This window comes from Phaenicophaeus curvirostris, chromosome 16 (genome assembly GCF_032191515.1).
Source record: "Phaenicophaeus curvirostris isolate KB17595 chromosome 16, BPBGC_Pcur_1.0, whole genome shotgun sequence".
Taxonomy (NCBI): Eukaryota; Metazoa; Chordata; class Aves; order Cuculiformes; family Cuculidae; genus Phaenicophaeus; species Phaenicophaeus curvirostris.
In genome coordinates, this window is record NC_091407.1 from 15169312 (window position 1) to 15182975 (window position 13664).

Here is a 13664-nt window from a genome sequence, read left to right on the forward strand (position 1 = left end):
AGTCCCTCCACTTTAAACAGTTTCCCTCTGCCTACCAGTACTCACTCCCAGGTTTTTCCTAATAGTCCCATTCAAGAGGGACCATTCAGATGCTCGAGTGTGACCAGACAACCTAAAACTTGCAGAGGGGGAAGAACCCATGCATGAATTGTGCCCCTAATTGTATAAATAATTAGAACTGCTGAAGGCTGTTGGCACAGCTGGGGAGGGGGAGCAGCGTGTCCCGCTGCAGCCTGGGCACGGGTTGGTGTTGCCTGCAATTGGGATTAAACAGTTCTTTTGGGGCAGGTTATCTTGCAATAGTAACCATCATTAATGATTATAACTATCATTACCAGCTACTGCAGGTGAGGGGAGGACCTCACTGGTAGGGGATGAAGAGATTGCTCTGCTAAAATAAAGGCTGTTTATTGAATCTTTGGCCATACAAGGAACAGCTGAGGGAGCTGGGGTTGTTTAGCTGGAGAAGAGGAGGCTGAGGGGAGACCTCATTGCTCTCTCCAACTACCTGAAAGGAGGTTGTGGAGAGGAGGGAACTGGGCTCTTCTCCCAAGTGACAGGGGACAGGACAAGAGGGAATGGCCTCAAGCTCCACCAGGGGAGGTTCAGGCTTGACAATTTTTCATGGAAAGGGTCATTGGGCCCTGGCAGAGGCTGCCCAGGTAGGGGGTTGAGTCACCTTCCCTGGACGTGTTTAAGGAACGGGTGGATGAGGTGCTGAGGGACATGGTTTAGTATTTGATAAGGATGGTTGGACTCGATGATCCAGTGGGTCCTTTCCAACCTAGTGATTCCATGATTCTATGATTCTATGCCAGGCAGGGAGAGCCCTGGCTGCTGGCCGCACACCAGCGTGGGGTGCGTGTGCTGGGGGTTCCTGCAGCAGAGGGGTTCACAGTGCCCTACCCCTGGCAGCTCCAGCCCCAGAGGTCTCAGGGCTGCCAGCTGGAATTAGCGGGACGGCAGCATCCCAAGGCAGCAGCACAGTCACGCTGTGTCTGTCCAGCGCCGCACGACTGGAGACATCGGCGGGTTTAGCTGGGGGGGAGCCAAGGAGAGGGGCGATCACATGCTCGCCCGCCCAGGATTAGATGTGGCTGGCTGTGCCGAGGAGCTGTGCCGCCAGCGGGGCGCTGAGCCCATGGATCTGGGCAGCAGGAGGCAGCCGCGACAGCCCTGAGGGCTCCGTGGGGACGGTGGCCCCAGATGATGTCCTACCTCCAGCCTCCTGGCAGGCACCTGGAGCACTTTGATGGGCTTTCTCTCATTTACTGGTAAGCAGGGCAGGTTGCAGCCGTGCTGGGAACAGGGCATCACTCGGCATCTCAGCCCCCATCTCTGCTGGGCAGCCTGGGGAGGGAAGGATGCACTCAGTAGCCCTGCAGCTTTGTGCAGGGTTTAATTCAATCCATTTTTCGGGACCTTCTCTGGAGGGCAGGGACCTGCAGGGACCACACAGCGTCTGGGAGGGGCAGCGCACAGGTGAGTCCAGTGTTGGGTGGGGAAGAGGATTTGTTTTGCAGGCAGATAGTAGGGAAGCACCCAGGGCTGCTGGAAGAAGCTATGGGTGCTCTTGCTCCTCTTGCAACCTCAGTGCAAAACCAGCCTCCCCAAAGGGCTTGGTGCCCAGGGAGTAGGTTGGTGCGGGGCACGGACCCTCGCGTGGGTGCAGGGAAGGTAGCAGGCATGGCAGAGAGGAAGGATAGGAGGTGAAGGCGGGTGCTGGGCAGCTGCAGATGTCTATGTAGGGCAGGGAGAGCCGGCGGGAGCACGGCTGCGGCCGGGGCCAGGGTTCAGAGAGTGCGGCTTTAGCCGATTAACTGGGGGTCAGTGGGCCGGATCCAGAGCTGGCGGGGGCCCTGACGGGCTCCTGGGGCCACCCTGGAGGTTTGGCAGAGGCTTCCTTGGCTTGGCTGAACCTGGGGGTCCCCTGTGGCGATCGAGGGGCTGGGACACCCTGCAGTCACCAGGGACCACGGATGCTACTGGAGCGCAATCTGTCTCCTGCTGAAGTAGGTCATTGGAGCGAGAGCTGGGGGGCTGCGGGGCGGTAGCACCCCACGGGGGTGCCGGCAGGCTGGCGAGGGCAGCACCGTGGGGTCCAAGAGATCGGTTTGGGGAGTGATGCCAGCACTTCCCTGCTGCTTCTGGGTGTAGGAAAGGCAGAATCCGCTGACGGTCGTGAGGAGGAGGAAGCCTCACTTGGTGCATTTTTGGGGACTACTGCCAGGCTGGTGCCACCAATTGCTGTTATGGGGCCACGGTGTGCACGCCAGGGCTGCGGAAGTCAAGGCAGTGCTCACTTCTGCCCTTCAGCAGCCTCATTGGTGTCTCCTGGTCATCGCTGCCTCCGTGGAGCTGCTAAGCCTTGCTTCCCTGCACTTGCAAGGCAAAACCAATACCCAAACCCCACTTTCTACGGTAGAAATCTGCTCATATGTTGCGATTTTGGGTTGAAACCTTGTCTAGTTTTTCCCTGCTGGGATGAGCTTTGTGCAGTTGCAGAGCCCTGGCTGAGGAGCAGCCAGCTTTGTGCCAGGGGAGCGGCCCCTGCGTGCGATGGGTACCAGATGCGCCGGGCAGCGCTCAGCTGTCTGGTGGCTCCACTGGGACAGGGCAGAGGGTGGTGAGCAGATGGCGGGGAGATAACACCTCCCTAGCACTCCCATAAGTATGGCCCCACTCTGCCGCTGATTAAAAGATTAATTTTAGAGTTTGAATGAGGAATTTAATAAATAAACATGAGCCACCAGCAGGACCTCGCCTGACATCACCAGGGTGCAAGATGGTGATGGAGAGAGTGCAGCAGCTTGTCCCACGGCAGAGGTTTCTCCCCGCAGTGATGCCAGCGGGAGCCCAAGGAGCTCTCCTGCGTGGTTTTGCTGATCCTGAGAGCGGCTGCTGGAGACTGAGAAGGTTTTGAAATGGTGGCTTTTGTCCAGCGGCTTTGCCGTCCCAGTGGGAAATAAAAGTGCCCATCGATGCCGAGCAGGTCTCGTGGCTGGAACACTCTGTGCTCCTCACCGGGCACAGTGGGGTGCACGACCAGCCCAGTGCTTCCCCTGCTTCTCTTTGTTGTCGTGATTCTGGGGTCTGGATTTGAGCACAGGGATGTTTGCCGCTCAAGGATGGTTTAAATATGTCCCCAAGCCTCAGCCTCTGCCGCTCCCAGCTCAGTGGCGCATTCTGGAACCTTTCCCATAACTATGTTGTTTTCCCATCTTTCTATACCCAGCCATTCCCATGCTTTTTCTTAAGGATTCACTTGGGCAAGTTTCCTGTCGTTGGTTCTTCTGCATTCCCTAATTGGGTAAATTAATTGATTTGTGACCCTGAGAACAGCCCTGTGGCCTGGCTGGCAGGGCAGAGTCCGCAGCCTCCAGCAGTGACCGTCCCCCTGTTAATAAGTTTATAACCAGTCCAATCCCACAACCCAGGGGATTTAGAAAGGCAGGCAGGTTTATAATCTTGTTAACCATTTGCAGGAGCTGACGCCCTAACCGGGGCTGCTACACAAGTCCCTGAGCACAACAGCAGATTTCCCACCTGATGGGAGGAGGAAGAGAAGGAGGAGGAAGAAAAGAAGGAGAAGGAGAAGGGAGGGAGGAGGAGGAGGAGGAGGGAGGGAGGGAGGAGGAGAAAGAAAAGAGGAGACTGAGGGGAGACCTCATTGCTCTCTCCAACTACCTGAAAGGAGGTTGTGGAGAGGAGGGAGCTGGGCTCTTCTCTCAAGTGACAGGGGACAGGATGAGAGGGAATGGCCTCAAGCTCCGCTAGAGAAGGTTCAGGCTGGATGTTAGGAAGAAATTTTTTCATGGAAAGGGTCATTGGACCCTGGCAGAGGCTGCCCAGGGATGGGGTTGAGTCACCTTCCTTGGAGGTGTTTAAGGGACGGGTGGACATGGTGCTGAGGGACATGGTTTAGTGATTGATGGGAATGGTTGGACTTGATGATTTGGTGGGTCTTTTCCAACCTGGTGATTCTATAATTCTATGAAAAGCTTCCCCATCCATGAGATGCCACCACTCCTCAGTCTCTCTGGGGTGGAAGCGAAGCAAGTTAATTCAATCTTCCCCCCTACAATTGTATTTAAATTGCATTAACACCCATCACGAGCGCGCTGGCCCAGATCTTGGGGACACTGATCTCCACTGGGTACCCGGCTGGGAGCTGCTGATGCCTGGGGTGGGGGCAGAAGGTGCCGCGGTGTGTGCGCATAGCTGCCAAGCCCTGGGTGCTCCCCAGAGCACCTGCCTGCTTCCCTCACCAGCAACTTTGCAGTGTGGTTTCGTTCATTCCCTCTTCTGTTCAGACTTGTCTGTGAACATCCCTGATCTTATGAGCTCATCTGAAGCGACTCTACGGGTAGTGTTTATGAAAAGGATGTGTCTGCGCCGTGATAGGGGACAGCGTGTGGTGGCTTCCCAGCTCCAGAGCAGCTGGTTTCTTTTGCTTGATTTATTATTGATGCTTTGTAGCTGATCCTTTAAGCAGCACAGTTAGATTTTTCTGTTTTCAAATCAGATGTGGCTCTCAGCCTACACTAATTTTGTTTTGTCAGGAAACAAACATTGGGTCAATGGCTGGACTCGATGATCCGGTGGGTCTTTTCCAACCTGGTGATTCTATGATTAAGCCAGTGCCTGATGCTGCCCATGCCCTTTTCACCCTCTGCGCCTCCCGGTGTCGGTAGGATGCAGGCAGAGAGAGGAACACAGTGCCCAGCCAGGGTCTGCTCCCTCCCACCTCGAAACCTCTTGCTGCCACTTTTCAGAGCCGAAAGTTCTCAGACAGACTTCACTGCCACTGCAGGATGACTTTCCACCTCTAATACCCACCTACGCAAATGCTCAGATCCTGCTGAGCCATGCACAGAGGCTCCCTGTGGCTCCCTGTGGGCTCGATGATGCTGTTGGCACCACAATCCACCCTTCCCAGGGATGCCTCCGCTAGCATCCTTGTGCCGCTGCTTTGCTGTGCTCGGGATTCTGCCTGGAGACATGAGTCAGTCCTGGCCCAGACGCCATGGGAAGGGTGATGTTCAGCTCTCTGTGGCCTGGACAATGTTAGTGGGATGTCGGGGGAAAAAAAGCATCTCCCATTGTTGAGTTGCTGCGAGGATGAGTAGCTTCATGAGGTTCTCGGTGTAGCGAAGGCTGCAGCCACCCAGCTGACTGCGAAATGGCCCCAAGAACAGCTCTTCATGCTTAGTCCAGTTTGGCCAAAGCCTTGATGTAGATGTGGTCCAGGCACTGGTCGTGCCTTGCTTAGGTGGGATGCGCATAAGACATTGCCAGATGTGTCCATGCTTGATGTCTAGTTGGTGTTATTTATCCATATTTTTATCTTGCAGCTAAATGAATTTATTTCTTAGGAGAGTTTTGGCCACCTAAAGTTCTAGTCTGCAAAACTTTTTAGTATTTCATCTGAATTCCCTCAAATAGAGGTCACTTTGTCGTTGTTTTAAATCACCTTGTGCTTGCCCAGCAAGGCTTCACAGAGCTGCTTGGGATGCTCTTGCTTAGGTGGAACAGCACAAGAATGACACCAGTGATGGAATCAGGGCTAAGAACTTCAGTGTAACCACAGCTGTCTCCTAGAGCTGGCAGGGATGCTGGGCCTGTGCCCTCCCAAGCCCGCAGGTCCAGTGGAGCATGTTTTGTAGGAATTTCTCTTCATTTCACGCACAAAGATCATGACCCTGCTCCTGCAAAGCCCTAAAGTGTCCTGTTCCAGGTCTGTCCCTGTTTGCTGGCCATCCTTGGATAATCTCATCCCATGCCTCCATCCCCACATTCCACAGAATGAGAGGTCCTGCTGCTTCTTTGGCTGGATGGTGTGCAGTGTGATGGGGGTGGAAGAGGCTGTTTAAAGACAAATCCTACCACTGACCTCCCAACAGACAGGGGAACAGCTGAACTTGCTTTTTATTAAGGAGGAAATTCTATGGGCTGTAAAAGATGCTAAAAGAAAAAAAAACAACCCACCAACCCCCTCTAAACTCCTAAGTACTGCAGTCTGTTTCTACTTACAGAGCTTTGCTCTGGATTTTAAGCCTTTGCGGATGGTGAACACACAAGTCCTGCACCAACCACTGCCCTGGAGGGGCTGTTCCCAGATGTGCGATAGGATGCATCCAAATAATGGATAATGCATCCTATAATGGACATTAGAAAAAAAATTTTCAAGGAAACGGTCATTGGGCACTGGAACAGGCTGCCCAGGGAGGGGGTTGAGTCACCTTCCCTGGAGGGGTTTAAGGGACGGGTGGATGAGGTGCTGAGGGTTTAGTGATTGATGGGAATCGTTGGACTCGATGATCCAATGGGTCTTTTCCAACCTGGTGATTCTATGATTCTATAATCACCCCATTGTGTTAACAATGAGGGCATCCGCCTGGCTGGGGGCTGGAAGAGCCCCCTCCCCTCTGGTGTGAGAAGGCACTTGCCATGGTCTCTGCTTGGCTTTGGCTTGCGTGAGCTTTAATCTGAAGTTGGAGATGTTTTTAGCCGATCTGTGTTAATGTTGGGTGGAATTAACACGCATACGAGGAGACCACGTGACACCCTCCGACCTCCCCCTGTTTGGTTTTTTTTTTTTTCATCGTTTTAACGGATTCCTGCCAAATCGGGGTTGCTGGCGCCCGGCAGGGCTGGGCTGCCGCTGCCAGCAAGATGCCCGCCGTCTCTGTCCTTTACAAAGGAGCCGTCATCATCAGCAGGTAACCCTCCCACCGCCGGGGCAGGAGCGGGGCAGGGGACGCGAGACAGCCCTGGGGATCCCACGACTACCTCCATCTGGAGAGCCCAGCGTGACCTGCTGTGGCTTCCCCAGCACCAGGGTTGGATGTCAGGGATGGCTTGTTTGGAGCAGAAGGAGCTGAGGATGTCTCTACTAGCTCCTGTCGTTGGTTTTTTTTGCATCTCTGGCATTAGCAATGCTCCCTCCTGTTCTGCTGTTCACGCGTTGCAACAGGAATAAAGCTGATCGTATCAAGGAGGCATCTGCTTTACCAAAAGCTCTGTCCTTATGTCATGTTTCAGGTCAGGTTGAACTATTTCTGTTTACTTGTGGTGGAGTTTCCTCAGTGATTTACTCAAAATACTCTGAAAATCCTGGAGGGCAAATTGAACCAGTCTGGGTCCAGGGCTGCTTGGGCTTCCTGGGATGCCTTCAAGCTCTGCTTTCTGACAGCCACGTGAGGCCAGTTGTTTGGTCTCTCAGATATGCAAAACACTGTGAGAATATCAATGGGAGTTATTTTTAATGAGGAGAAAAAGCTTCTAGGCTGAATCTTGGAGCTCGGTGACACTGGCTTTGCAGAACGACTTGATATTTTAAGAGGTATTTTGTATGCTTGCAAAAAGAAGTCCCTGAGGTTTATTCCTCTCCTGCATCCCCCTGGACTCAGAGGTGCCTATTGGTTACATCCAGATTTAGGATCCAGCATTGATTCAGAAATGCGTTTTCTTTTGTATCTTAAATCCTAGGAAGTGGAGAGATGTGGGAGCCTCTCATCCCTGTTTTCCCACCTGGCACACCTGATTCTGGGTTTCTTAGATGAAGGTCCATGCATCCTCATGGGGGTGATTACCACGGGCCACCCAAGAAGGAAAACTGCTGCTGGATTTGGAGTCTGGCGTTCCCAGCTAGGGCAGCGTGGGCCTGGGTGCTTTTACTGTAGGGTATTTGGAATGCCTACCTTGTTTGGGGGAGACTCTGGGGCCGTTTGGAGCGTTACTTGGCCCGGGGGAAACTCAGGGGTATGACGTTCTTGCAGCCACTTTGGTTTGTGATGGGAAGCTCCCACCCTTGCCCTGGTGAGGCAGGGACTTGAAGCAGCCCAGCAGATGGGGTGTCCCCCTCTTCCAGACCCCCTGTCACAGGGATGGAGATGGCCTGTGTTATAAAACCTCGGGAGCGGCTCGCACCCAGCTGTCATCATTACAGGCTGCCTGTATTTGTGAAACTGGTTTATTCCCAGAACATTGATCTGAGCTCTGATCTCATTTCCCAGGAGCTGGACAGCTGTCCGGCCCCGTTAATCTGGGGTAATGAATCACATACAGGACCATCAGCTTTGCTGGGTGGGGAGGATGATGTCCAGCCTAGCACATATTCTCTCATTTATCTGTATTCACTTTGGGAGAGGTGGAAGGGGGTTGCTTTCTGCCAGCGTGGAGCTAAGACGCGAGGCCGTGTCCCTCAACCCGTGTGTCTACACTACTCTGTGGACGGTGTCTGGGGTGATGGGAAGGATGTGCTTGTGCACACATTGCTTGGATACCCATGCATCTGTCTATTTTAGCCCATGAAAGAAAGATGCTTCTCTTCTCTCTCCCAGGACGCTCATGGGACCGTACGGGATGGACCGAACTGTGCACTGCTTTGATTTCTACGACTGTGCAAACGGGCTGGGTGAGTATTGATGCAGCACGTGGGACTCTGGGGTGGGCTGGGGCAGCTTGGACATCCCCCTGGTCCCCAGCGCACATGTTGTGATGTGCCACCCTGTCTGAAGTTTCATATCTCACTGAAGTGCTGGTTCTTGTGCCTGCCCGTGTTGAGCATTCAATAGCACCTTTTGCAGCTCGGAGGTTGCAATAAGGTCAGGATCCTACCTAATTCCTTGCTGATGGTGAGCAGCCACAGTGCTGAGCTGGGCAGGAGTCAGGGGCCAGAGCCTCTCCCTTTTCAGATTTTTCTGCTGAATTAAATTAAATCTTAAAATTAAAAAAAAAATAGTAATTATACTACAACCTCAAGCCCTTCTCAGCTGCCTGTCTCCGTCCTGCTGCAGGCAGGGCCCCTGGGGCAGTGGGACACCTCCTCGATGGGTGATGCAGTACGTTGCAGATCTCCTGGGGAACAGGCTCTGTGTGTCATTTTTGGCAAGTTTGGCCCATGGTTCAAGGTATGAGCACCAAGTGAGTCAGCTGCCCATCCACAGCGCTCTGAACATGAAAGTGCAGAGGAGAAGAGAGATGGTTCTGCCCACCAGAACGTGAGGAAACCCATGGGTTCATGCAACTCAGTCCGAAAGGATCTGCTGTAGCATTTCATCTGACCCCTGTGTATCCAGCAGCAGAAGTATTGATGGGAAATACTGAGGAGGCTGAGGGGAGACCTCATTGCTCTCTACAACTACCTGAAAGGAAGTTGTGGAGAGGAGGGTCTTGGTCTCTTCTCCCAAGTCACAGGGGACAGGACGAGAGGGAATGGCCTCAAGCTGCGCCAGGGGAGGTTTAGGTTGGATGTTAAGAAGAAAATTTTCATGGAAAGGGTCATTGGGCACTGGCAGAAGCTGCCCAGGGAGGTGGTTGAGTCACCTTCCCTGGAAGGGTTCCAGGGGCAGGTGGACAAGGTGCTGAGGGGCATGGTTTAGTGATTGATGGGAATGGTTGGTCTCGATGATCCAGTGGGTCTTTTCCAACCCGATTATTCTCTGATTCTTTCATGGACTTCATAAAAAGTTGCAAACCTACATCATCAAGGTGTCTCGGAGTCCACCACCCAGTCTGCTCCATAAGCTTTATTTGAGAGAGCAGCCCATCATGGCACAAAGCAGCTGTGGGCCCCGTGCTGAGGTCCCTGGCTGACCATCTGGGGACCGCTCTTGCGAAATGAAACTCACCAGAGAAACAAAGTCAGGGTTCCGGAGACCTGAGATTAATTACAGCTTCATCACTGGCTGCATCCAGCTCTTGGTTAACAGGGCTTTCTGCTTTGCTGACTCTTCTGGTCTTCTGTTCATGACGTTCACAGGAGCTCAGAGAACTGTCTCTGCTGGATGAATATGATATTTTAATCTCCAGAGGTGGGTTTGGTGGAGTTGATGGGATTTTAACTGTTGGGTTAGATTAGCTCGTTAAAGGAGGAGACCCAGAAAAGCCTTTCCTGGCAGCTGCTGACCTCTGGAAGAGGGGCACAAACATCGCAGCCTGCTGCGAGCCACTTTGCTGGGTTCCAGTGCTCCTCGTCTCCCCCCAGCCTGTGGCCAGAGGGTTTCTGCAGGGTCTTGCAGACCCCCTACAGGGTCTTGTGATGTGGATTTTCTAATGCTGTCATCAGCTTTCCTCATTCTCTCTTATGAGGCTTGAAATGCTTAAGGCAAGTGATTGTCCTCCAGAAATCATCTCTCTCTGCTGAAGATCAAGCAGGAGCTCCGTGTCTGCCATAGGTGCAGCGGCTCAGAATGTTTTTTTTTTGAGTTAAAAACATGCCTCCATGAGTTTCTTACATTTGGATGCAGGTGTTATTACAGCAGAGCTTTTTGTGGGCAGCACCAGCCTGCTCGGTGCCAGCACGGCAGGTCAGCGTTTGGCCCCGGGTCTATTGCTCTGTGGCTTTAGGTGGAAACACACATGTGAACTTCAGCAAAAGTTCAAAGGGGTTACCTGGTGGCTCCCGAAACCTGTGCTTTGAATTAAAGAACAGCCATCAAAGGGAAGTGCTGATTAAGAAGCATTTCTCCGAAACACCGAGATCCCATTATCTTGACCTTCATCTTCTTAGGACAGGGCAGTGAGTGATTCACCTCCAATCTGTCCCTTCCTCCAGACAGAAAAAGCTGGCTGGGGCTGCAAGATCAACAGAGGGATTAAGGGAAATGTAATTGAACATTGCTAGCTTAGGCACAGAGCGAGCGGCCTCTCTCCGTGCAGACTGCCAGGAGCTTGGGATGCACCGGAGATGATCACAGTTGGGCTAAACAACCAGATTAGCCAGGACACCCCTTGACCCATGGGACAGGGAGCCAGAAGCAGGTGAGATTATAGCCTGAGAAGTTGAGAACTGCCACACGGGCATTAATGGGAGCAGGATTAGATACGCCATAGGAGCTTGAGGGTCTTGAAGAATTGCTAAGAATCTAAAGAAAACAACCATCTTGGTCAGTCTATGCTGTTTCTCCACCTGGATCTTCCCTGTAAACATTTATTCTGCAAAAGGGAAGATACTGGAGATGTGGGCATCAGCTCCAGGACCTTTGCCAGAAAGGAAAGATTAAACAGAGGGATCCAAAATAGGCTAGATTATCTGGCCCTAAGTATGACTTAATAAGCATTATACCGGGACTTTGATGCTGTGATAATTAAAGAGCCGTTATTTACCTACACTGAGTCCCAAATAGAAATGTGATTGAAGTGTTTATAAAATACGAAGACTCCCAGGAAGCCTGCCACCACAGTCTTTGAGGCTGTGGCTCTGTTGCAATCAGTCCCCTGGCTTGGTCTAAGTCCTTGGTTCCTCCTCACCCCGGCAGGGGCTCCCTGTGCCTCTCCTGGGGGACAGGACTGGGATCCGTAGAGCCTCTGCAGCCAGGCAGCGGGTACGAGGGCAGCACACGGCGGGTTTGCGAACAGGAGAGTCAAGTCAAGGTTTATTCCTCTCCCTCAGAAAAGTTTGAGTGTGTCCAGGAGCAATACTGTGAGTGATCACTGATTTTAATAACAAGATCGGATTTTCTCCTGACTTCCTTGGGGATAAAGAAGGATTTGTAGATACTTCAGCTATATTAAGCCATTATTACAATTGATTTGCAGACACAAAAGGGAAATGAGTCATTATTGCCTGGGTACCTTGGCAGAGGAGCCTGTCACAAGCAGGGAAGACCTCATTGCCTTCTACAACTACCTGAAAGGAGGTTGTGGAGAGGAGGGATCTGGGCTCTTCTCCCAGGTGACGGCGAACAGGACAAGAGGGAATGGCCTCAAGCTCCACCAGGGGAGGTTCAGGCAGAACATTAGGAAAAGATTTTTCCCTCATCACAGCACTCAGGGCTTGGGTTGTTGCACTTGGGAGTAGCAGCAAGTGGTCCATGTAGGAATGAAATGAAAAATTGTGATAACATAGTTTTAGTAACAATTTTAATGTAAAGGTGTCTTGAGAGACAAGGTCTTTCCTCAGAAGTAGCTGAAAACTGGGAGATTCCTTAGAGCAGAGCTTGGCTTATAAAAGGAAGGGAACAAGGGATGGAAATAGCACCCTTTTACCAAACAATCCTGATCCAGGGTGTTCTCCTTTTCTTCCTACTTGTTTCAGAAAGAGTTCCCCAAGTAACAGGGGACAGGATGAGAGGGAATGGCCTCAAGCTCTGCCAGGGGAGGTTTAGGTTGGACGTTAGGACAAAATTTTTCACAGAAAGGGTCATTGGTCACTGGCAGAGGCTGCCCAGGGAGGGGGTTGATTCACCTTCCCTGGAGGTGTTTAAGGGACAGGTGGATGAGGTGCTGAGGGACATGGTTTAGTGATTGATAGGAATGGTTGCATTCCATGATCCAGTGGGTCTTTTCCAACCTGGTGATTCTGTGATTCTGTTTTGGGGCAGGAGCTGCGCTCTGTTCTCCTAGTTTCTTGCATGGGGTCACCTTGTACATCCTAGGACCCCACCAAGCCTCGGAGCAGCTCCTCACCCCAGGGCAGCAGCCAGAGGATGAAGCTGGGTTGGTGTTGGCCGTGTCCCCTCTGCTGTGCTGCCTGCCTGCAGCAAAATGCCCGACCGGCAGCTCTCAGAGGGGATTTGTTAATTAAAGCCAGGCTTTTAAATCCTTCTATCCACAGCCTGCATCTTTGGAACAGTACTTAATGAGCCCTGGACAAGTAAGTCTCTTGGGGCCTTTTCCTGCCAGCCAGCTTATCCCAGCAGGGCTGTGTCCCATGGAGGAGACATAGCCAAGTGGAGCACAAGCCCTTTGCCAAGGTGCTACAGGGCCCCTGAGCCTCCCTGCCACAGTGAGGGGTTCAGAGCCCAAAACCCATCATCTCAGCACACTGAGCAGCTCCTCCCAGGTCTGAACACCAATAAAAAGTGGCTGTCCTTGGCGTGCAGCTCTGCCTTTAGTGGCAGCTTCAAGGAAGCTTCAATTTTCCTGCTGTACTCGGCACTGGTGAGACCGTTCCTCGAATCCTGTGTTCAGTTCTGGGCCCCTCACCACAAGAAGGATGTTGAGGCTCTGGAGCGAGTCCAGAGAAGAGCAACAAAGCTGGTGAGGGGGCTGGAGAACAGGTCTTACGAGGAGCGGCTGAGAGAGCTGGGGTTGTTTAGCCTGGAGAAGAGGAGGCTGAGGGGAGACCTCATTGTTCTCTCCAACTACCTGAAAGGAGGTTGTGGAGAGGAGGGAGCTGGGCTCTTCTCCCAAGTGACAGGGGACAGGATGAGAGGGAATGGCCTCAAGCTCCACCAGGGTAGGTTTAGGCTGGACAATAGGAAAAAATTTTCCGCAGAAAGGGTCATTGGGCACTGGCAGAGGCTGCCCAGGGAGGGGGTTGAGTCATGGTTTAGTGATTGATGGGAATTGTTGGACTCAATAATCCAGTGGGTCTCTTCCAACCTGGTGATTCTATAATTCTATGATTCTAAGCGCTGAGGTGGAGATGTTGCCAGGCTGTGGCAGGCAGAAGAGCTGGCAGCAGGGATGTTCTAATCACTGTATTGAAGTGGGGCTTGTTCCGATGTTACACATCGAAGGAGGTCTCCAAGGGAAAATGCTGGTCTCCAGCAGTGTTTCACAGGACAAGTCCTACCAGAGACATGAGCATGGGCTGGGGCAGCAGTGGAAACAGAATTGGAAGTGGATCCCTACCCATCAGAGATGAACTTGGGGTCAGGGGAAGGTGGTTGCTCCGTACCTGTGACTTTTGGAGAAGCTTTGCCTTCTGCTTT

At 52.5% G+C, this 13664-nt stretch overlaps 1 protein-coding gene across 5 annotated transcripts in view; it reads left to right on the plus strand.

Annotated features, from left to right (window-relative positions):
* Nucleotides 1–1116: 1116 nt before the first annotated feature.
* Nucleotides 1117–13664, plus strand: part of LOC138727564 (syntaxin-binding protein 4-like) — a 44774-nt gene continuing 32226 nt past the window's right edge. For 4 of the 5 annotated variants that reach the window (XM_069870129.1, XM_069870126.1, XM_069870130.1 and 1 more), the window contains exons 1-2: nt 1117–1274; nt 8346–8419. In XM_069870129.1, the coding sequence (XP_069726230.1) occupies nt 1207–1274; nt 8346–8419 (142 nt within the window). In that variant the 5' untranslated portion in view covers nt 1117–1206. Of the gene's footprint in view, nt 1275–6554; nt 6723–8345; nt 8420–13664 lie in introns of those variants that run through there. The other variant, XM_069870128.1, reaches the window with a different exon arrangement.